Consider the following 24,488-nt stretch of genomic DNA (forward strand, 5'->3'; position numbering starts at 1 on the left):
CACTGGGTGTTGCATGGAAACCAATTTGACAATAAATTTCATATTAAAAAGATAAATAAAAAATTTTAGAAACGATCAAAAAACCCCATCTTCTTCAAGAGAAGCCCTGAGATCCCCTCAGTTAGAATTAATAACTCTCCCCTCTATAGCATATTATCACTGCTCCCAAAGCATTCACTAGTCATGTTAGTTATTTATAGTTAAGTTCAAGTCCTTGTTCAGTTGTGAACCCCAGAAAGGCATGAACCTTATTTTGTTTTGTGTTTCTTTCAACCTTCTAATACAGTGCTTTTCATACAACACGTGTTCTACAGACGCTTGCTAAATGGTGGACTTCTCTGCTGGGGAAAACAGAATTTGAGAAGGGACAATGGAGGCGTGTTCCCCTGAGCTAACATAAATATGAATGCCTAATATATATATTAGTTCCTGATATCATCTTTGGTGGGAAGGGAACTATGAGGTGAGCCTTTGATCTGCAGGGCCTGCACAGCGAGGAGCCACTGAGAATTAGGGAAATTAATACACTCCTGGGACTTAGTGCTCGGGTTCTATTGCGAACTGTGCTGAAATTTCCAGTGGAAAGCACTTGATAAACTTTGAGTAGTTTGAAACCTTTATGAGAACATTCTTTTATGAGAGAATTTGAAAGCGTATGATTCTCCTATCTCCCCAAGACAGTGCACAGAAAGGATCCAGATGGGAGCAGGGAGACATAGGTTTGGTGTGGGTAATATAACTACACAGGATGATTGTGAGAATCAATGAGATAAAAAATGTAAAGCATACTTAGCTGAGGGCCAGGACTTCAATAACTATTAAAGTCAGTAATTCTACATGTTTTATAAATGCATAAGTCTAATAGAGGATGCATGCCAAAATCTTTAAAATTCCAAGACACAGTTTGTCCCCCCCCCCACCGTGGAATACAGAGTAAAAAAGAAAATCACTAACTTTTCCTAACCATGCATTCTTGCACTGAGAGATGGTGACTTCCTAAAATGAAGTGTGTACGTGTACACACACACACACACACACAAATCTATATGTATGCGTACCTCTATGTAAGATTTATGGGTCTATATAAGATACCTATACAACTCTATATATCTACATATCAATCTCTAGATCTCTGTAAGGGTACCGAGCACCCAGAAAGAAATCACCCCATGAAAACAAATGTTACCCTTTGCATGTCAAAGGAAAATTAAAGGGGAGCCTCACTAAAGCTCCAGGGCCAGAAGGGCCCCATCCTAGGACCCTCTGGTTGCACCTACCTGACGCTTGTCTGCAGTGGGAGAGGACCGTGATCTCACATGGACAGGAACCGCCAGGACGTCTGAGCGCTCCAGCAGGTCCTCAGCAGACATGGACTTCCCAGCCTTCCTGGCTGCGGCCCCCCACGAGGAGGGCTCCCCAGGGGTCCTGTCCACCCTCTGGGTGCCCTTCGGCCCATAGTTAGCTCCAGCGAGCAGCTCCCTCGGGGCTTGGTCCCCACGTCGCAGTTCCCCAAAGACATGGCCACCAGCGAAGGAGCTGCTGCGATCTCTGGGGGCCCGTGGGGACTCCCCCACGTCCCCCGGTGCTGCGGCGGGCAGGAGGGCAGCCTCCCTGCGGAGCTGCAGGCTCGGTTCCCGCAGCGAGCAGAGGCTGGAGGCCGAGGTGAGGCCGGGGCCCTCAGACGCCGTGGGGCCGGGCTGTAGGTAGGTGCTCTGGGAGCGCTCCCGCGGTGGCCCGGGCTCCTGGAGGCTGCAGGCGGCAGAGGAGGGCCGCTTGCCGGTCTTGCGCTGGATGTAGTCGGCCAGGGCGCTCTGCTGGAACTGCTTCAGCTCGGGGCCCGACAGGCTGAGCGTCGAGCAGGCCTTGCCGTCACGCTCGAAGATGCGGCGCCGGTCTGCCACCGTGCTCTCGGCGAAACGCAGCCCCTTCTTCTGCGCGCTAGAGGGCGCCGGCTCGGCCTCCTCCGAGATCCCCACCTCGTTCATCTTCTCGGGCTCCGAATAGGAGCGCTTCTTCTGCTCGGGGGTCAGGCGACGGCGCGGCCCCCTTCGGGTGGCAGGGACCGCGGGTCGGGCAGGGTCGCCCTCGGCCGGGGTCACGCTGTGCCGCTCACGAGGGGTGTGCGGGGAGGCGGAAGCTGCCGCCTCCGGGCTCCGCAGCCCCACGTGGGCCGAGGCGGGCCTTGGACGCCAGGCTCTCGAAGCCGCTGGTGTCCCCGGCTCGAGGTCCCGGCGTCGAAAGGAGGTGGCCCCCAGGACGCGGGACTGCGCGTCCTTGATGCTGTTCCGGTAGGCACGGCTGAAGGGGGCGTCCAGCACCGGTGACTCGGGCGTGCTGGGCCTGTCGTCCAGCCACACGGGCTCCTGCTCCGTCTCACTGAAGAGCTGAAAGGTGCTCTGGCTGCGGAGCAGGTGCGTGTCCCGCCTCGGGGGCTCGCTGCCTTGGAGCTGGGGGCCACGGCCGCCATCCGCACCCCTCCTCAACTGCTGACCGTGTGGCTGCCGGGTAACCTCTTCCAGCTTTGGCTCCTCCTTTTTGAAGTGCTGCTGCTCCCCATTGCCTATGGGTTCAGTGGGGTCGGAAAAACGGATATTGCCTTTTGTCTCCTCAAAGTCCTTCCCAAAAGGATGAGAATTTGGAACCGTCCTGTTGGGCCTGTAGTTATGGCCATAATGAGAGCTGCCCACACTTAGGGGTCTCTGGCTCCCTTGTTCTCGCTGCTCTATCTTGGAAACCTTCTCCAGCACGGAGCAGTGAGGCTTCCCATACTGAAAGCCTTGCAGAGCCGAGGCGCTGCTGGAGCTGAGCCGCCTCCGGCCCAGACTGGATGTCTGCTGGTGGGGTGGAGAGGGAGGGTCCTCGTACCTTGGGTCTGAACTTGGGAAAGAGGCCAAGGCACTGGTTCTCGCCTCGGGCCTTGGATAGGAAACTGGCCTGTCCAGGTGGCTCCTGTGATCGGGAACAGCTTTCCTGCCAGAGTCCTCCCCCTTGCTGTTGACTACACAGGTGGACCTGCCATCCTGGTAGCCGTCCTGGGCTCCTCTTCCTGGCTCCACGCTGCTCTGCCTTCTTAGATTCTCAGGAATGTTCTGGAGAGAGGAGAAGGCTGACTTGGTCCTGCCAAAGTTGTTCGGCGGGCTCTGGAGGCTCTCCCTCTCCAGCCTGTGCTGCAGATTGGCATTGTGGTCTGTGTGTAAATCACCCTCCCAGGGCTCTGAGGGCCTGGAAGATCTCATGTCTTCACCCACTTTGAGGCTGTGGTGATTAGAATATGGTTTGTTGCTGTGGGTGCTCTTTCTCTCATTGGGATGTGGGCTGCTGCCGTGGAGAGGGGCGAGCTGTCTCTCCAGTGAGGTATCCTCCTCATTTTCAGGTACTGAAGGGAAATGGACTCTGTAGGGGACACATTTGGCTGAAGTTTCAGGTTTCCTCTCTACCAGGGACATTGAATCAGGTTCTAGAGGCTGGTAGAAGGTGAACCCAGGCCTGCTAGATCCATTTTGGTTCCCATTCTCGTCAAAGGTAGCCATTTTGTCACAAGCTCCGTGGGGAGCTGTATACCCACTCTCCTTGGCCAGTGCTGGGTAGAGCGTGCCGTTACCACTCACAGAAGGCTGGGGCACCTGGGCAAAGTGTGGCTCCAGAGAAGGTACCGGGTAGATGCCAGTTGGCAGTAGAGGTTGGCCAGGTTGGGCCTTCTGGGGGTAATTATGCTTGGGCTTCGCTGGGGGGCTGTTCTCTGGACTCTTCTCTAGCACAGTATGCAGCTGTTCCTCTATGAAGGGAGATTTCAGGGAGGCTCCGACGTTTGCCTGAGGCCGACAGAACCGCTTCTGATCAAGGCTAGACCAAGAGTTGGGCCGTTCTCGCTGCCGAAAGGCTGCATAACTGTCGCTCCGAGCTGGGGGCAGCGGTGCGGCCGCTTTAGGAGCCAGGTTGGAAGTGGCCGTCTCCGAGGAACCGGGACATTGCTGGCTCCAGGATGGGGGGGGCGCCCCCTTGCCCCGAGGAACACTGTGCCATTTATCATAGCCCTGGCCATCTGCTGATGCTCGGGCCTCCCTCCCTTGGAGAAGCAGGGCTGAAGAGTTCACCTCATACTCTGCTGAGACTCCCCTCCGGGGATCATAGACTGTCTTGACATAGCGAATGTCTGCCTGCCTCATCCCTTCTAGGAGGCCGCCCCGGGCAGAAGTGGTGTCCACGGAGCCTGAACGCTCCCGGCTAGAGATGCCGGGGGGCGGATACTCGAGGATGCTAGAGCTGGTGGAGAAGGAGCTGTACGCCGAGTCTCTCTTGTTGTGGAGGTGGCTGAGCTGGTCAATGCTGCTGGTGGACTTGGCAGGGGAGAGAAGATGGCAGGGTGGGTATCCCCCACTGGGCTCCAGGCTCTCCATGCTCCCCTGGGAGCTGCAGTGGTCAGGGCTTCGCCTCAGGTACGCGTGGTCATAGCTGGAGAGGTCACTGGTAGAGGAGCTGGAAGAAAGGGAGACACAGCAGTCAGCACCATGAGCCGCTACCATTTGGTAGGCTTACAGGCACAGGACCCAGCTTATAAACGTACTCTTGTGCAAGATGTTTCGTTTTTGGAAGGGTGGGTGAAAAGGGCCATATTTGGGCCTTGCTCGGCCTCCTTGTATGTTGTTACTAGGAGTAATTGCCCGACAGTGTAACCTATGTGGCTCTAATTAATCACCCAGGCTTGCAAGGGGAGGAACAGGGAGCAGAGAGGAAGCCATGTGACCAAAGCACATTGATGTGATTTGCTCCGTGCTACAAATGACATTCTACATGTGCCAAGAAAGGAGAGAGGTGGGGGAGGAAAGGAGAGAGGAAGAGGAGGAGGGGTGAGAGACACTGCAATTTTGCGTCCCTTGGGGCTGTTTGTGGGAAGAAGAGGAAGAGCTCACTAAGAGACCAGGCACGTGAACCGGGTGAGGAAGACTCAGTGTGCACGTGTATATGTTTTTAGTTAATATCTTTCCTTTTTATGGAATTGAAGGGCTACACCTTGGCAATCTTCCTGGAATCTCGACTGTACTAGAGACAATTTGTTTGTAGTGAGAAAGCTAAACACAAAGCTGAATGAGAGAAATACAGAGAAATGGGAGTCAGAGAAGGCTAACAGGAGAGGGAAGCTTACTAAGAAGTCTTAATCGCAGGAGTCCATCCCTATGAATGACTTCCCAAAGCCTGAGCAAAGCCTTCTTCATACACTCAGAAAGGTAAGCCTTTCTCCTTTACAAAATCCTCTGCCAGCAAGAGGGGGAATGACTTTCAATCCTGGCATGGCATACCCCAAAAAGTTGCCTCAAAACAAACTTACTTATAATTAGCTTTAGTTATAAACTCAAGATATACTTCACCCAGCATGTTGGGGAAGTGAGGGCATACAGGAAGAAGTAAGTGGGGGCACCTGGGTGGCTCAGTCACTTGGGCATCTGACTCTTGATTTCAGCTCAGGTCATGATCTTGCAGTTCGTGAGTTCAAGCCTTGTGTTGGGCCCTGGCTATCAATGTGGGATTCTCTCCCTCCCTCTCTCTCTGCCCTTTCCCGGCTCTTGCTCTGTCTCTCTCTCTCAAAATAAATAAATAAACATGAAACATAAAATAAAATAAAAATAAATAAGGAAGGAATAAAGGGTCCAGAAGTCAAACAATAATCTCAAAACTGTTCAAATGTTTGTGACTTACTGCTCTCTACTGAAGGATAAATCACTCAAAGTTTTTGCTAAGCTTTTCTATTTTTATTTTCTTAAAAAATTTTTTTAATGTTTTTCTTTATTTTTGAGAGAGAGAAAGACACAGAGTGCAAGCTAGGGAGGAGCAGAGAGAGAGAGAGGGAGGCACAGAATCCGAAGCAGGCTCCAGGCTCTCAGCTGTCAGCACAGAGCCCAACACGGGGCTCGAACCCATGAACCATGAGATCATGACCTGAACCAAAGTTGGACGCTTAACCAACTGAACCACCCAGGTGCCCCTAAGCTTTTCTACTTTTTTTTTTTTTTTCCAACGTTTATTTATTTTTGGGACAGAGAAAGACAGAGCATGAACGGGGGAGGGGCAGAGAGAGAGGGAGACACAGAATCGGAAACAGGCTCCAGGCTCTGAGCCATCAGCCCAGAGCCCGACGCGGGGCTCGAACTCACGGACCGCGAGATCGTGACCTGGCTGAAGTCGGACGCTTAACTGACTGCGCCACCCAGGCGCCCCTAAAAGGATCATATTCTGACTCAAAACTGGCACCGGAATTCAAGGAAGAGTACATTTTCAGCAACTCACCTCAAGAATGTAACTCTTCTTTTTTAGAGAAAGTCAGTTTACTGAATGGAGCATCCTACTTTGGGAGGAACAGGTAGAGATTCAAGGGAGACAGGAAGGAACAGCTCACGAGCCAGCCAGATTACAGATATCAGTCCTGGCACTCAATGGCATGGCATATGTCACTGCCAGATTTTACCCCTCCTCCCTCCCTTCCCAGCTCTTTGAAATGAAGAGATTGTGTTAAAAATGTACATGACAGCTCAGCTGGGGATAATCCCACATGACCCACTTATGCTTCCCTTTATCTCCTCTAAGAGAGATTCAGAGCTAACACTTCTAATGGAAATGGAAGCCGTATATCCATAATGGCTGTTTTGCTCACCAATTCCATGCAGGTGGTAGGCACTACTCAATCCCCCTCCAAACTGCTGAGAGTTTTAGCAGTCTTTCACTGAAAGGATAATTCACATCTACTTGGGAACACACAAAAAGTCAAAGAGAATAAACTGAATAACTGAAACTCTCCCTACTGAGCGGGAGCAAGGGTCATCACTAACCTATCTCAAAATGTAGATGATGTCTAGAAATACAAAATCACTGGTAGAACTATCTCTAGGCAGAGCAAGGGCAGAATGGGTTACAGAGCTCAAGGAAACTTAAGCCACCACACCTCAGGTGGAATGCACCATGTGAGGACTGCAACATGCTCTTTGCTACTCGGGGAGAGCTCCACCCCTTTGGAATCCCCCTTCCCAAGCTGCGTGGGGAGCATGACCAATTGGTATGCTATGCCACGAGTGTGCTGACATCACCCTCTGCAAAGTTCTTCTGCCACTTTCTGGAAGTAGTCATTTTGACTACCTTTGCCATTCCTGCTTCCAAGATGGCACTTAAAAAAAAATTTTTTTTAAGTGTTTGTTTATTTTTGAGACAGAGAGATAGAACGCAAGTGGGGGAGGGACACACACACACACACACACACACACACAGAATCTGAAGCTCCAGGTTCTGAGCTGTCAGCACAGAGCCTTGTGTGGGGCTGGAATCCATGAACTGTGAGATCATGACCTGAGCCAAAGTCGGATGCTAACCAACTGAGCCACCCAGGCACCCCCCAAGATGGTACTTTTAATAGTGGGTAAGAACAACTTGGAATGAGGTCTTCATTCCCTGCAACGGTTCCAGCCCACAGAGACAGCCTTACTGTCAAGATAAGTATGTCAAGCTTCTTACTGTGGTCTGGCTAGCTCTCAACCTCATTTTCTATTAGACTCCTCTCGATCACTGCATTCCAGTGCAATGGCCTCTTTACTGTAACTCAGACCCATGAAAGGCATCCCCATGTCTCAAGGCCTTTGTACCCACCGTTCCCACCACACACTATGCTCTTCTCCTGGCTCACTTCTTCCCTTTATTCAAGTCTCTACTTTGAGGGAAGATTTCCTGGAACCACCTAAAGAGCATCTCCTCCATTCTTCCCCGTTAGTCTGCTTACTTCCTTCACAGCACTTGCCACTACCCTTTTATTCCTTTCATTGTATGAAAGAGACTTCAGTTGTGTCTGTACTGCTTAAGATCTGAAGCAAATATGACAAGATGTTAATTCTGTGGTAGATCCATGTGTTCTTGTAATATTACTCTTTATTGTGTGTGTTTGAAAGTATTTTCTAGGGACACCTGGGTGGCTCAGTTGGTTAAGCGTCCATCTCTTGATTTCGGCTCAGGTCATGATCTTACAGTCTTTGTTGGTCCTAGAAACTTTTTTCCAAAAAGCATCTAAATGGATTATCATTCCATGGAACAGACCTTGGTACACAAATATTACAGGGTGGGGGCTTTTTATGTCTCATTCAGCATTATACCCTCAATAACTAGAAACCATCTGAGACACAGTACTGGTTCTTTAGCATTTTGATACTGTTACTTCAGCCTCCTGTGAGGGGGCTGGATTACCTAACTTTTCAAGATCTCTTCTGAAGTACTTTAACTACTTAGGACCATCGTGTGGTTTCTGTAGAACAGCAAAAAGACAGTGACAAAAAGACAGGAAGCAGCTGCAATACAGTTTCAGTGAAATTCAGATCTAAACCAGCTCGCAGGCAGTTAAAATTACTTGTCCTGTGCTTCCCTCTGCCCCAAGCTCCCTGATTCTCCCGCTTCTTAATGACAAACAGATCCATAAACTTAGGACTGAGATTGGGTTTCTAGAACTAAAGGAGGGCTACCAGAGGGATGCCACCCAACTGGTTCGGCACACCAGACCACTAGATGCCACTGTGCTCCTTGGAAACGCGCCGGAAGCACTTCTCCATGGACAGCCACCAACCTCAGGCCCTCTGAGGGGAACAGAGTTGGGGTGAGGCCCTCGGCGCAGCTGCAAGCCTGAGGTGTGGACCAGACACACCAGACCACAGGGTGACCCGTGCCGGGGAAGAAGAGCATACCCAGGTCTGTAGCGCTGTGGGTAATGCGAGCTTGCCTTTCTTCCTTTGTAGCCCACACAGTGCTTTGTGCAGATGGTCGGGGGGATCTGTCCTGAAGCTTGTATTAGAGGGGCACGGCGATAGATGGACCTACTGAAGCCCCTCTGGAGGCTGGACAGGAAGGAGGAAGCAGGATATGCAGAAATGCATTCTTCGGAGCTACTGCCCTTCTGAAGCCCGCTCTGCCATTCTCTAGCGGCCTCCTGAAGCTCACCACAGTTCCCGCGCGTAGCTCTTCTGAGCGCTGGCTACAGTAGTCTTAACTTCGGCCCATGTTTTTCAGGTCACAGTATGACCAGATTTAGAGGCTCTGGTGCGGCGTAGGCGTGAGGAGGCCCCACAGGGCTCCACTCTTTAGGGACACTCTGGTAATGCACAGTTGCATTTTATGTGCATGCTGGTTTATGCCATTAACCTTAACATTTATTATCAGGTTTCACTGTGCCTCTGGTAAGTCTTCAGCCTAATTATTATCATTGTCAAAATTACTGAATGCTTATTATGTTGCAGGAACTGCACTAAATGTTTTACATGTTCTGTTTAATCCTCACTGTGATCGAATGGGATACATATTATTAATTTCATCTTATAGACAAGAAAAACAAGATCAAAGAGGTTAAATGATTTGCTCAAGCTCATCCAGTAGGTGGTGAAGTTGGGATTTAAACCTAGGTTTGACTTAAAAGCCCAAGTACCATATCACCGTGCCTTCTTTCCTTCACACTGCAAGGCCCTCCACATCTAACCTTCTAATTTTTTTTTAATATTTATTTATTTTTGAGAGAGAGAGAGAGAGAGAGAGAGAGAGAGAGACAGAGCACAAGCTGGGGAGGGGCAGAGAGAGAGGGAGACACAGAATCTGAAGCAGGCTCCAGGCTCTGAGCTGTCAGCACAGAGCTGGATACAGGGCTCGAACTCACGAACCACGAGATCATAACCTGTGCTGAAGTTGGACACTTAACCGACTGAGCCACGCAGGAGCCCCTATTCTTCTAAAGGCCCAGAGAGTGAAAACGCTGTGCCTGGGTACCAACAGCACCCTGCTGGTGGGCCCTGTTCTCTGAGCTTAGATGGCAAGAATACATTTTTTCAAGGTTACTGGGAGGGACATGGGCAAGGGAGAGGAGTGTCTGTAACAAGGAGGGTCACCAGGAAATTCTTTTCTATGACCTGAAACCTACCCAGATGTGCTAAGAGCCATGTCTATCCATGAGAAGTCTAGGAATTGGCTCTTGATTTGACCAGACCTGAGTGTTAAGGGCTCTGAGTCCTGTCCTTGCTAAATGCAGAGCCACCATCTGTCAGTTAAGTAATCCTTCCAGAAGTCACCCCCTCCCCCACCTGACTCATCAGCACTTGTATCTCATTTGTATGTAGGACCCATATTCTCTTGACCGTCCCACCTCTCTGCCATTACCCTTATCCAAGCACTTTCAAAAAGTCCTAAGTGAGAGTCTAACTCCCTGGCATCAGAAAATGGATTCTAATTTGCATGGATTCTGAGTTTATCATAAATGCAGGGGAGTCCTGACTGAGTACTTTAATATGTCTGGATGGTCAAGTTTGGCTTCCTTCTCCCCAGTCCCTCTCAGTTGTGTAAGATCTGATGACTACAATAAATCCCTTCTCCCGTGACACCGGTGGTGGCCTTGCCTTTTTCTGACTGAACCTTGACTGACACAATGACTAGAAAAGCAGAGGAAGTATAACTCGGTTATGCACAGGGGCTCTGACACCTGGCTTGGACTTGAGTCTGGACTCAGGTCCAGATCAATTGTTTGACTTTGGACAAATTTGTCTCTCGAAGCTTCAATTTCAGGTTCTGTAAAATGGGGTTAAGAATAATGTATCTGTTTTAGAGGCACCTGGGTGGCTCAGTCGGTTAAACGCCCGACTTCGGCTCAGGTCATGACCTCACGGCTCCTGGGTTCGAGCCCCACATCGGGTTCTGTGCTGCCACCTCGGAGCCTGGAACCTGCTTCAGATTCTGTGTCTCCCTCTCTCTCTGCCCCTCCCCCGCTAATGCGCTCGCTCTCTCGCTCTCCTTCAAAAATAAGTAAACAATAAAAAAAATAAAAGAACACTGTATCTGATTTAAAGGTGGAGATGAAGGTGTGTATCACAGGAGATAATCACAGGAGTGCACACTGAGTAGCCCTAAGTATGTTCGTTTTTTTGGTTGGAGCTAAGTTGGATAACTAGCCTTAACAGAAGGATATAAAGCAAGCAAGGAGTTCAAATACATGAATAAAATCACTCCATAAAAAGCAGACACATACTGGGTTGAGAAGGACATTAAGCACTGAGGAAAGAAGTTTGTCAGTTTTTCTAGTGAAGTGCTACAATGTGCAATTGAGAAAGGTCTGACTGAGAATGAGCAGACCCTGCAATGATCTCACATGGCCTCCCTTCCTGCTAGTCTAGCCCAGGGTACGAAGGTGACGCATACATTAAGAGTTTGAAGAGGAAGAGGAAGAGGAAGGTGGTGGATAGAGAGGTTTGATCCTCAGGTTGAGTGTAAGGAAATGTTCTCAAAAGAGAAGAACACCTTTTCTGGGAACGAGAGCTCTGAAAGAAGCAAAGCCCTGCATCTCGGCTGGGTCACTTACCTGGAATGGTATCTTTGGGGCCAAGGACTGCTGATCGTGCCCGGAGTGATTTGCATCATGCTGCCCTCTGGTTGGTTCTCCCCCAATTTGGTTAAATGCCAAGAGTGAGGTCGGCCTGCAGGGTCGCTGCGCCTGAGGAGACATGGGAGAGAGACCTCTCAACATCAGGAGCATTCTCAGTGGAGTCTCGTCACTGATGTGATTTACTGATTGAAAAGCAGAGTCTGCTGTAGCCTTAGAGATAAAAAATAATTAAGTAAATACTGGAAGGTAGAGCTTACTGCTTATTTCTCTTACTAACCATTGCTCCTCTCTGCTTTATAATATTTTTACTTTCATTTTGACATGATTTCAGACTTACCTAAAAATGTTGTAAATTAGTATAAAGAATTCCCACACAAACTCCAGTGCACTATGTGAATGCAAATTGGTAGTCACTATGAAAAACAGTATGGAGATTCCTTTAAAAAATTAAATAGAACTACCATATGATCCAGCAACCCCACTTCTGGGTGTATATCCAAAGAAACTGAAATCAGGATCTTATAGAGATATCTACTTTCCCAGGTTCACTGCAGCATTACTCACAAGAGCCAATATATGGAAACAATCCAAGCGTCTATCACCTGATGAATGGAGAAGATGTGATACACACACACACACACACACACACACACACACACACACACACACGGTGGAATATTACTCAGCCGTGACAAAGTAGCAGATCCTGCCGTTTGCATCAACTTGGATGGACCTTGAGGGCATAATGCTAAGTGAAATAAGGCAGACAAAGATAAATACCGTACAATCTTACTTCTATGTGGAATCTTTTTAAAAAAGACAAACTCAGGGGCACCTGGGTTGCTCAGTCAGATGAGCGTCCAATTTCGGCTCAGATCATGATCCCGTGGTTCATAAGTTCGAGCCCCACATTGGGCTCTGTGCTGACAGCTGGGAGCCTGGAGCCTGCTTCTGATTCTGTGTCTCTCTCTCTCTGTCCCTCCCCTGCTTGCACTCTGTCTGTGTCTCTCTCTCTCAAAAATGAGTCAACATTTAAAAAATATTAAAAAAATAAAAAAATTAAAAAGACAACTCAGAATAACAGAGTATTGGTAACTAGAGGCTGGGGAGATGGGAGAAAGGGGAAGATTTGGTTAAAGAGCACAAACTTTAAGTTATAAGATTTACAGGTTTGGGGATCTAATGTACAGCATGGTGATTATAACTAATAATACTGTATCATACACTTGAGTGTTGCTAAGAGATTAGACCTTAAATGTTCTCAGACAAAAAAGAAATTGTAACTACGTGACAGGATGGACGAGTGGCTAATACTATGGAGGGAATCATTCTTTAATTTATAAATGTATCAAACCAGTATATTGTACATCTTAAACTTATACAATGTTACACACTAATTATATCCCAATAAAAACTGGAAGAAAAAAAAGAATGAATTTCACCTTCACCTAGATTCCTTGTATGTTAACATTTTATGCTTTATTAATTTAAAGCACACAGAGTTGCCTTGCTGTTTGTTGGTCTCTGCTTATCCATATATGAAAATGGGAGCAGTAATTCCTTGCCACCTCCCAAGGGACTTTGTGTGGCTGTATGGTAAAAAGCTTTCTGGTGATTTTGAAGTCCTCTGTCCTATCCTGATGCTGGATAAATTACATTATTTTAATTTCTTGGTAAGAACTACATAAAAATTAGCAGCTACCTCAGGGTTAACACTGCTCTAAGCTACATGGTCTAAACGGCAAGATGTTCTCGAAAATAGTTTTTCATTTTGCAAGTCAAGGACTTCAACGTTTATTTTTATTTTTTTTGTCAACGTTTATTTATTTTTGGGACAGAGAGAGACAGAGCATGAACGGGGGAGGGGCAGAGAGAGAGGGAGACACAGAATCGGAAACAGGCTCCAGGCTCTGAGCCATCAGCCCAGAGCCCGACGCGGGGCTCGAACTCACGGACCGCGAGATCGTGACCTGGCTGAAGTCGGATGCTTAACCGACTGCGCCACCCAGGCGCCCCAAGGACTTCAACTTTTAAATATCCTGCCTTTATAACACAAAGAGCTGACAAAGCCAAACGGAAAAAAATGGGTGTCCTTTAGCTACGATACTGAAGAATAAATTTGGTAAGGATTACACTGCTATAGAAGGTCAGAGTCAGGAGAGAGGGGCTGTGCCGTACTTTTGGCAAAAAAGTGAGGTGTGCTAGGGTATCTCATGCTGAAAACGTTTGAACTGTAGGAACGCAGGGGCATTTTTCTGCAGTTTAGAAACACGTGTATGAGATCCAGGAGTGCATTCTGATACTCTGAAAATAAAGCTGAAAGTACACACACCTGTTTCTTTTCTATGAAACGATAAATTGGTATTTGCTAAATTAAATGAAAAAACCGTTCCCCCAATATGAGTCAAATTTCAAAAGTGTTAAGTATATCAGAATAATATTAGGCCAGGAGTCAAGACATGGGTTCTTACCCTGACTGTATTAACTTGCTGTATGACTCTGTATAAGTTACTTTCCCTCTCTGAGCCTTTGTTCATGTAAAAAAATGAAGACGTTAATCAAAGAGGCTGTATTAGCCTCATTTTAATCTGAAATAACTTTTAAAATCTGTAAGAGTGCAGGGAGGACTGCAAGAGAGATAATGATTTCCCAAAAGTGCACATATTTTTTTCTGAGGAAAAATAGGAAAGGATAGGAAAATGGTCTTCTGTGAAGCAAGAGATACAGACACACAAGATTTTTAGCTGTCAGTCAGTAAATGCTGATTGAACTGAGGAACGTATAGTCATATGCTAACATCTGTGTTGCCACATGGGCCAAGGAAAGTGAGAAAAATGGAAATCTCTCTTGATAAAACACTGGGGATAGATAGAAGGTGGAATGTGGCAAGGTTATCAGCTCTGGGAGCAGACAGACCTGGATTCTAATGCTGATACCTCAAATCCAAAAGCTAAAAACTGGTGGTAAATTTCTTAACCATTCTGAGCTACCTCATCTGTAAAAGGCAGATTATAACAGAACCTATTCACAGGGTTTTGTAAGATTAAAAATGAGGTCATGTACTGGCACATAGTAGAGCTCAACGAATGTTAAGTATGATTATCTTCCATCATTCATTATTAAAGAATTGTTAAAGACTAGAGGGTTAGGGAGACAACCCCATCAGGGAGATCTACAATGCAGGACAGGAAAGGGGTGAGAGAAGCCCAGAGTGAATGGCGAGGGGAATGTGCAGGAACCATTGATGGCGCAGAAGTCACCCACATCTGAGCTCCCCAGGAAGGTCCTAAGAGTAGATCATTACAGCAGAGAGTTATGGTGCTCACAGCCTGGAGGACCCTGGCCACAGTGGTGAAGCAGGGAGCTGCCAGGGCAGTGGCCATGACCTCTAGTTAGGGAAGTAAACACTGGCCAACAGGGAACAGACCTTGCCCACCTGGAAGCTAGGAAAGAATGAAAGCAAGTAATAGCACAGTCTTGGGGCAAAAGAGAGGACGTAGGGTGCAAAGTCAGGAGATCAACAGCGGAAGGCAAAATATTACAACTGTCTGGCTCTTTGCCCCCATACCTCTCTAATCCCCCTAACAGGTCCCAGGCAACCCATACCCTCTGCCCCAAAGTTGAACCTGCCCTCTTCTCAGAGGGGCCATCTGGGAGCCCCAGGTTAATGGCTCAGTGTCTCCACAGTTTGCCATTCTTGCTGCTAGCTTCCCTCTGACCTTGGACACACAGCCTCCCAGAAACTGGCTCCTCACCTAGCTCCTCAAAGCCAGGCTACCTCCCTGGAACCTCAATTCCTCACTGACTTAGATTTCCTGCTTTGTCTTCCAGTTCCATCCAGGGACTAGAAATCCTTTCTGGTGCCCCAAGCCCCTCAGAGGCTGGCTCAAATCACACAGTCCTAAGTCCCACAGTCAGGATTGAAACCCAGTTGCCTATGACTTCAGACACTCAAGAGATGTTACTGAATAACCATAAAGGAAAAACTGAGAACTTGCTGAAAAAATATAGTTCTTTTTTGCACGAGGCACCTGGAGACATTTCATATGGGTTCAAATGATCCAAATGGGTCCAAAATACATACGGAGAAAAATAAACTGTCATCTTCCCACGTCATGTCTGGTTACCTAGGGAGAGGAGTTGGCAGGACCTGTGACTAGGGACTTTGAGAAGCCAATGGATATAGCTGCAGAGTGAGGTTGGCCCGGCACCTGAGGGTGGTAATCCTAGGGATGACCCTTCAGCAGCTTCATCTACCAGCGGTATCTGACCACGCCTACCTAAAAACACTGGTGCCAAGAAGCCTTCCCTGCCCAAGAGAAATGGACAGGCCCTGATAAACTCAAAAGGCTCTACAGAAACATCTCGCTTCTAGTCAAGGAGATGAGGCGTGAGCTACTGTTTTCCAATAACAATTTCAGGAGTTCCGGAGAAGCCCTCCAGTCTGAAATCTCAAAGGAAAAAAGAGAGGAGGTGCCCTGAAGTGCAATCTACTCACCCAGACTTTGTATATCAGTTAGTACAGCACCTTCATGAAGGGTCAGACATCTCACTGAAAGTTCTGAATCAGACTGAGGTGTACAAGGAGGCTGTGCACAGAACAGTGAAGACAAGTGGAGCTGTTTCACTTACATTAAGGGAAGAAAATTTCTCCTTGTGTTTTGGAGGCAAGAGCGAGGCTTTTCAAAAAAATGTAACCCATGAAACCTTTCTTTAGTTTCTTTCCCATTCATTCAGGAGACATCCAGGGAGACTTTCTATATCCTAGTCACTATGCTGGCAGTGGGGATACAAAGAGCAACAAAGGATCAGTAGACCCACATAATTCACAGTATAGAGGAGGATGGCCAAGTAACCTGGGATGCGATGGGCTCCATGATTGAGACCCATATAAGATGCTTGGTAAATACAGGGGAGGGACTCACTAACACTGTGAGAAAGCTTCACTTTAACCTAGATCATGAAAGGTTTTCCAGATGGAAGAGGGTGGGGAAAGGAAGGTTTTCCAGATGGAAGAGGGTGGGGAAAGGAAGGTTTTCCAGATGGAAGAGGGTAGGGAAAGGAAGGCCATCTAGCTAGAATAGCATGACTAATGCATGGAGATGTACAAGAATATGGTAAAACAACACAAAGAAGCTGGAGAGGAGACGATGAGTAAAGGGAAGAACAGTAGATAAAGGTGATGAGGTAGGAGGGGCCAGATCTTAACAGGCCTCACTAGACAGTCTGGACAGTGTCCTGTGGATTTGGAAGCCACCAAAGAACCTTAGCCAGGGAGGAGCATGTTCAAATATGGGTTTCAGTAAGATCCTGACAATGACAAGGAGAATACATTTGAGAGAGACAAGACTGGAGGCTTTTCTCTTGGCCAGGGTAAAAGATAATGAGGGTCTGGCACTTAAGGCAGTGGCAGTGAACTTAAAGAGATAACTGATCATGGGGCACCTGGGTGGCTCAGTTGCTTGTGCATGGAGCCCAATGGCGGGGCTTGAACTCATGAACCATGAGATCATGACCAGAGCCAAAGTCAGATGCTTAACCAACTGAGCCTCCCGGGGACCCCTATTTTAAACAAAGAGAAGTATAAGCAAGTTTATGTGAGACAGGGAGCTAAGGATACAGGACAAAGAGGACACTCCTTAAGACTCATGAGAATGTAGGAAGGGATGGCATTCTACAGTACATGTGGGCAGTATACCTCATTTATGTATGCGTAAAGGCAGTTCCACTGAAATAAGAAAGTAGGAGGTAAGATGTTGATGTTCCTAAGTATGAAAGAGGGCAGATGGGAGGCGAGTCAGGGAGATTTCACACCCAATGTCCTCTATTTTCATTATGATGATGCCAGAAGAGGGAAACATGAGGGGGTTGATGTGGCAGGTCGGGGCTCAAGGCACATAACAGTGAGACCAGAAGAGCTAAAATTTGATGAGCATTTATAACTAAGAGTTAATAACTAAGAATTAATACTAAGATATGGTCCTGCCCTTAAGGAGCTTACATCCTGGTAGGGAGACCAAAAGAAGGAATTCCTACAGTAAATAATATGTCACAAAGAAATAATTCCTACAGTAAAGATAAAATATATATCCAAGACTTGTAATGCCAAGGCAGGAAACCCAACTTGAAGAGATTTTTCTCTCTGGAGCTTGGACAAGTAACTATTCGCCCTTGGGTGGGTGTCAGGTCTCACCACAGGTCTAAGACATTAAGAACAGAGTGATCTTGAAACAAACAAAAGGTCTTAAAAAACAAAAATGCATCTGTTGGGAGAAGGCTTCAGAGAGAAGTTCTTTTTTTATAAGATTCTTCCATGTGGGCAGTGAAGTGATGAAATGAGGGAAAAGAACAATAAAAACGAGGACCAGAATGGAGCCCAGTGACTCTTACGCCTTGCTAGGGGAAGTATACATCAGCACAACCTGAAGAAAGAGCATTCTGGCAACATCTAGAAAAAAAAATTTTTTTAAATTTTTTAAAAATGTTTATTTTTGAAAGAGAGAGAGAGAGAGAGAGAGCGTGAACGGGGGAGGGGCAGAGAGAAAGAGGGAGAGACACAGAATCTGAAGCAGGCTCCAGGTTGTCAGCACGGAGCCCGATGTGAGGCTCAAACCCACAAACCGCGAGATCATGACCTGAGCCGAAGTCGGAAGCTCAACCGACTGAGCCACCCAGGCACCCCGAAAAAAAATTTTTAAATAACACATCTATCAAAAGATTGAAAAACAAGCTAAATGCTCATCAGTAGCAGACCAGTTAAATCTTTGTAGTACATCCATAAAACAGAATACTTTTGTGGCCATTAAAAGAATGGAGTAGCTCTATACATATTGATATGTAAAGATCTCCAAAATCTATGACAACTATAAGGTTGTGAGTACAGTATGATGCAGTATGCAAGAGAAAATATACGTAACCCCTAACAGGTCTTAGTGGAAAGAATATTTCTGGAGTGATGCTTGTGAAACTAGGAAAATGAGTGACTCTGGGCAGGAAAACTTATTTTTTTCACTGTTATTTCCTTTTGTAACCTTTGAATTGTGTATCATGCGCTTGTATTACCTATTTAAAAGCACGGCATTTTAAAAATAGCTGGAGATAACCAAAAAAAAAGTCAAACAGCTGTTTACTGACTTTTTCAATGATGCAAATAATTTAATAAACATTCCTAAAGAGCACAGCATGCTTTCATATTTTGGGATCACTTTGATCTTTAAGAAGATACGGAAATACTTTCCTAAAGGGCATTACATCATGAGCATATCAGTAAGGGTCAGAAGACAATTTTAAAATTTGAGCAGACTGAGTTTTGTGTGTGGGTGTAATTCAAACAAAGCCCTTTTGTTGCATTCCTAACCACAAACAAGGAAGCTTAACTGCGTGGGATGGGTAGGCTGATGAAACTGGAACTAGCAAGTGACATGGTGTCCTTCTTAGATGATTTTGTCCTAACACAGAGTCAGGAATGCAGAGCATATTTCTGAGAAATCTATAATAAAGAAGTTCAGGTATTTCAAGCAGTTTTCGTTGATCACCTACTGTGTGCCTTCTACTCCGATGAATTCTAGTTGGGAGTTCTGAGATGGCCACAGGGAGCTTACAATCTTGCTGGGGAGTCTTAGATGCAAGAAAAAGTGTTAAACAGAATCAGACTTAATCATTCATTCAAAAAATACCTGAGTGCCTGCTGAGTGCCAAGCACCATTCTAGACACTTGATGCCTATTTTCTCACTTACTCTTTGTCCTATCTTTATGTGTAGGGCTATTAATGAGGAAATGAGGTAAATAAGAAAAATTAAGCAACTTGTCCACAGTCACAAGGGTAGTAAGCAGAGTTGATATTTATTTATTTTTATTAAAAAAATTTTTTTTAAATGTCTATTTATTTTTGAAAGAGAGAGACAGAGTACGAGCAGGGGAGGAGCAGAGTGAAGGAGACAGAATCCGAAGCAGGCTCCAGGCTCTGAGCTGTCAGCACAGAGCTCGATGAGGGGCTCGAACCCACAGACCGTGAGATCATGACCTGAGCCGAAGTCGGACGCTTAACAGACTGAGCCACCCAGGCACCACCCGAAGAGCTGATATTTAAACTCACACATCTGGCCCCAGAGCTTGTGTAAATGAGGTGGGGTGGGCAGAGTAGGAAGACAGACAGTAAGCAGATAAACAGGATATTTTCACACAGTTCTAAGGGTTCTGAAGGAAATAAAACTGGGTAATGTGAGAGTGAGATGAGGGTCCTGCTTTTGGACAGCATCTTTGAGAGGGGCACTTGAACAGAGACCTAAATGATGATGATAAACCATGCAAAGAGTTGGGGGCAGAGTATTTAGGATGGAAGGAACAATGAAATGCAAAGGCCTTGATGTGGGAATAAATCTGGGGTTTTCAAGAAGCACAACAGTGTGACTGAAGACTTAGGAGCAAAAAGCAGATGGTAGGAGAAGTCATCAAATGGTACTGGGCCATGTAAGCTCTAGAGGGACTTTGGATGTAAGCATCAAACATCTTACATGCTGCCCATGATCAGGAATAGGGTCTGAAGCTGGCCAAAAGGTCTAGAAATAGAGCGGGACTTCAGATGACCTTGAAGGATCGGTATGCTTTGCATAAATCAAGAAGGTAACAACCACAATTTGGAACATAAAAAATTCCAAGAGCTAGAGTTCAGTTTTTTGTTGATGCTGTGCTTCAATGAGCTATTATGACTGACACTTTGAGTTGACTCTTCTGGGTGCGCGACCATTATAAAACCTTGCCAGTTATCAACCAGACATGAGCTGAATATGTAAGAATACAAGACAGACTACCTGCACTACCAAATCAAACATCCTGTTTTCTAATCCACTTACTAACCCACCTACCTGCCCACCCATCATCTGTTTAGTACACAATATGCTTTAATAGATGACCAAGTCCAGGCAAACCATAAAAGACTCTTAAATACAGAGAACAAAATGAGGGTTGCTGGAGGGGAGGTGGGGGGGAGTGGTTGGGCTAAATGGGTGATGGGCATTAAGGAGGGCACTTGTGTTGAGCACTGGGTGTTAATCACTAAATTCTACTCCTGAAACTAATACTACACTGTATGTTAACGAACTTGAATAAAACAAAAAAACAATAGATGACCAAGTCCAACTTAACAAGATTCCGGTCTTAACCCCCCACTTTTGACCCCCCAAAACAATATATTAATATATTCTGTAAATCAGGTCTGAGTTAACGTGTCATGGATGTGGGCTGAGGGTCTTCCTGATAGACTTACTGAACACCATATGCTTGGCCCAGGATAAAATATATTTCCTAAGGTTCCTTTTGTGTGTCACTGCTATTTTCCCCTTTTTCTCCTAATCTATTTTTAAAATTATAAAGTCCTTCAAACATATATAAATGTATTCAAATTAATATAAAGATCACCACATCACCAAGATTAATCAAATCTTCATATTTTCCCCGTTTTATTTGAGGTACTCTTTTGAATAGGTATAGGTACTCTTTTGAATTCATATAGTTTTTTTCTTAAAAAAAGATCAAAGCCATTGAGAAGTCTTACTCTCCACATTTCCTAGCCCACTCCCCCCATTTCTCTTCAGTATTTAGAAAGCCTCTTCGTACCATTTTTTCCTTTTAGCTGCCTGGTATTCCCTTGAATGCATACATCATATTTACTCACCAGACCCTTTCTGTAGATACTTTTTGATTTCTAGTCTCTTGCTATTACAAATAATGCTTCAGTGAATAACCATGCCCATACACTGATTTCTATCTATGCAGAGTTATTGCAGCAAAAATTCCCAGAAGTAGAATTGTTGGCTCAAAATAGGCACTTGTGATTTTGATAGTTAAAGCTAAATTGCCCCTTTCACACTTTAAAGAGGAAACAAATTCAGTATGAACAATTAAGCGTCACTGTACAAGTAATTTGGGGGGGGGGGGGAAGGATATTATATCTTTAGTATAGTGGAACAGATGATCTGTATTTGAACAACAATGCCTTTTTTAGGCATTTCCTGTTTACAGGAAAATGATAGGCTCCAAATACTGATGACAAAAATATACAGCAAGTGAAAACCATGACTGAGTCAAGCTACACTGAGCTGTACTCATAACACTGTTTTATTCCATAGATCCCCATGGAACTCTCTCTGGAATAAAAATTACCCCACATTGAGATAGGTTTTCTACATGTTCACAGGAGGCAGAAAAGCTCCTAAAATTTTTAAAGGGTTGAAAAAGCCCATTATCTTCCAAGATACAAAAGAAAAGACAAGAAAAGAAAAGAGAAAAGAAAAGGAAAGAAAAAAGGTGGTAATTGTCCCATAACACTATTGGCAAAGACATTGTTCTTGAGAAATCCTTTACCCCCCCTTTACAGCATCGCTAACCTCTAGTTTCTAGGACTATAGGACTCTTCAAGACTGTATTTCAGACTTTTGAGATTCACAGAAAAATCCAAGCAAAGTTTTCTAAGGCTTTTATAATTGCCTCACCAACATCTGTGTCTTAAACAAGTGGTTCGGTGGGTAGAAAGGTATGCATTAGGTAATATAACCCCATAGCAACACACAGTCCTTTCTGGAAAGAGAAGTTCTTTTTAAATGTCACATCCTGATAATACACCCCGGGGACGTTTGGCTTTGAGGAGTGAATCATAAGTAAGAGTGAAGTGTGCTAACAGATAGACATAAGACTCTAACACCTAAAATTTGCATAAAAGATGAAAAACCTTTTCAAGTAAGATGCTTTACCCCACTTCTCACACCTGTCCCAATGTCCTTTCACTAGTGGTTTATCTCCTCCCCACTCTCTATTCTGACATATTTTTTTTTAAGATTTAAATTTTATTAATGTCCAAACAAAGTTATTACCCTACAGGAGAGGGACCACCAATGGGGTGGGCGTCTTTCACTTAGTCACCAATGGATGATGGCGTTGAAATGTCTTTTTCTCAATATCCCTCTCTTTCTATCCTCCTCCTCTCAACTCTGAGGAAGCAGAAAAGTCAACTCTCCTTCCCACACTTCAACATTTGCATCCAAGCCATGGCAGAAGTTGACACAGACATTCTAACATCTCTGATCTCTAACAGCAGTCATCTTGTCTTTCATGGACTTTCAAAATCCAATTACAATAAATAGCATAGCATAAATAGAGAAGCATAAGTTCTAATTATTGATAATTTCTTCTTCTCAAATCTCAATTTGCAATCGGATATTTTATTTGTTGGAGGAAGAAGGAGAGATTGGCTTTTACCAATTTCTTTAGATATCACATATTATGATTTTAGGATTTTCTTCTCTACTTCCGTGTGCCATAGAATGTGCCATAGAATGCTTCCGTGTGCCATAGAATGCTAGAGCTCATATAGGAGAAATCACTTCTGTGCTGGTTTGTTTTTATCTTCCACACACAGATGGAATAAACGTACCCTCATGGATCTCAGGGTAAGATAGTTGCAGAGAACTGGAAATATCGTTGTGTGTCCCTGAATTACTGCTCCCCTTGACAGAGAAGTTGCTTAGAGGTCTGCCAGAGGACTCCCACTGGATAAGTTAGAAGCAGTTCAGCAGGGCACAATAAAGGTGTGTATGGCTCGTTCCCTCCACCCAGTGGGCTTCGGGGCGGGAGGGGAAGGGTATCTACCACAGCAGCTGGAAACACTCCTCCTTAATATATAAACCCACACAAGACTGGGTTTGGAGAGTTTAAAGGAGGCCAAATACCAACCAAGATATTTCAAAATTAAGCTAATTAATTTTCATACAATGCCAAAGTATACATTGCTTTTCATTTGCCAAAACAGGAGGAGGAAGGGTTTTTGTGTGTGTGTGTGAGGCAAAAGCCTTACCTTTTGGGAGGGACTTTTTTCCAAACACCACTCCATTAAACAAAAACAAATAGATGGCCCCCAAACCTCCAACACTAAAGACACTGGCTTTTTTGGGGTAAGTCCGATGCATCCCACTGTTTTTCTCTTATTTCACCTGCTTGTCATTTAAAGAAAGAGGCCACAAATAAGCAATTAAAGGCAACAAGAAAACAAAGGAAAGGACAGAAAGCATTCATTTTTAGAGAAAAACCTCCAACAGTGGTCAAAAGAATCTACATTTAAAAATCATACCAGAAAGGGATCGCTCACTAAAAGAAAACTTGTAAAGATCATTGAAACCTGATTGAAAAGATGACAGAGAAGCTAAAAACTTTAAGAATACTTGCTCCAGCCCCTCTGTTCCTACCTACCTGTATCTTCATAATAAATTTTACACCAGGCGTTTAACCACCACCAGCCACCCCTACCACCACTCACACATAACCTGACACCGGTGGGGGAGAAAATAATACAGCTCAGAAGAATGCTTCCCTCTTATTCACTTTCAAATGAAAGAATGCCAAATAAAACTTGAAAAACCAGCCCTGTGATCCTTCTCTGTGTTGGATAAAATAAGCAGTTCATATTTTCAGTTTTACCTTTTACATGGTCTGATGATCAGAGGAATCTCCATAGTAATCAATACTCCAATCACCTTGAGATCTAGAACATGACCATGACTGCTGCACCCACCTGTTCTTTCCCATGCCATATGTTCTCTTAAGTGACAGTATTCCCTAGAAGCAAGCACTCGCATTAAGCGGACCTCTGAGCAAAAACTTTGAATCAAGATTATATAAGAATAAAAGCGGATTCAAATGAGTGGGAATGGGGAAAAGATAATCAAGCATTTATACCTTCAGCTGTGATGGGGTTACATAATGTACAGCCGGCAATCTCAGTAACCACTTCTTTTCATGTAACTTTAAAGTTGAATGAGGAGACCCACCTTTCCTCTAACATTGAGAACACAGTCACAGGTTCCTTCTCTTCCAACAAATGTTGGCAATGAGAACAGAGAAGAACTTGGCTGCTAGGACACAGACAGCCATTCCTTGTGAGAAATGGAAACAGTCAGTCATCTAGGAATTCCCCAGGGAAATGGGGAAGCAAAGCCATGAAGTACACAACACAAAGCAATTGCTAATTTGAAGGAGATAAAAAGCCACTCCAAATACGCAGGTGCATCCTAAGACATATGGTGACTGTGGGGCACCTGGGGGGCTCAGTCAGTTAAG

At 45.4% G+C, this 24,488-nt stretch overlaps 1 protein-coding gene across 1 annotated transcript in view; it reads right to left on the minus strand.

The window, feature by feature from the left end:
- Positions 1–24,488, minus strand: part of SHROOM3 (shroom family member 3) — a 212,427-nt gene that overhangs the window by 34,981 nt on the left and 152,958 nt on the right. Inside the window, exons 4-5 of the mRNA XM_047857602.1 lie at positions 11,357–11,488; positions 1,278–4,476 (exon numbers count right to left, since the gene is read on the minus strand). Coding sequence (XP_047713558.1) covers positions 1,278–4,476; positions 11,357–11,488 — 3,331 coding nt within the window. The remainder of the gene's footprint in view (positions 1–1,277; positions 4,477–11,356; positions 11,489–24,488) is intronic.

Source organism: Prionailurus viverrinus, chromosome B1 (assembly GCF_022837055.1).
Source record: "Prionailurus viverrinus isolate Anna chromosome B1, UM_Priviv_1.0, whole genome shotgun sequence".
In the NCBI taxonomy this organism is placed as follows: domain Eukaryota; kingdom Metazoa; phylum Chordata; class Mammalia; order Carnivora; family Felidae; genus Prionailurus; species Prionailurus viverrinus.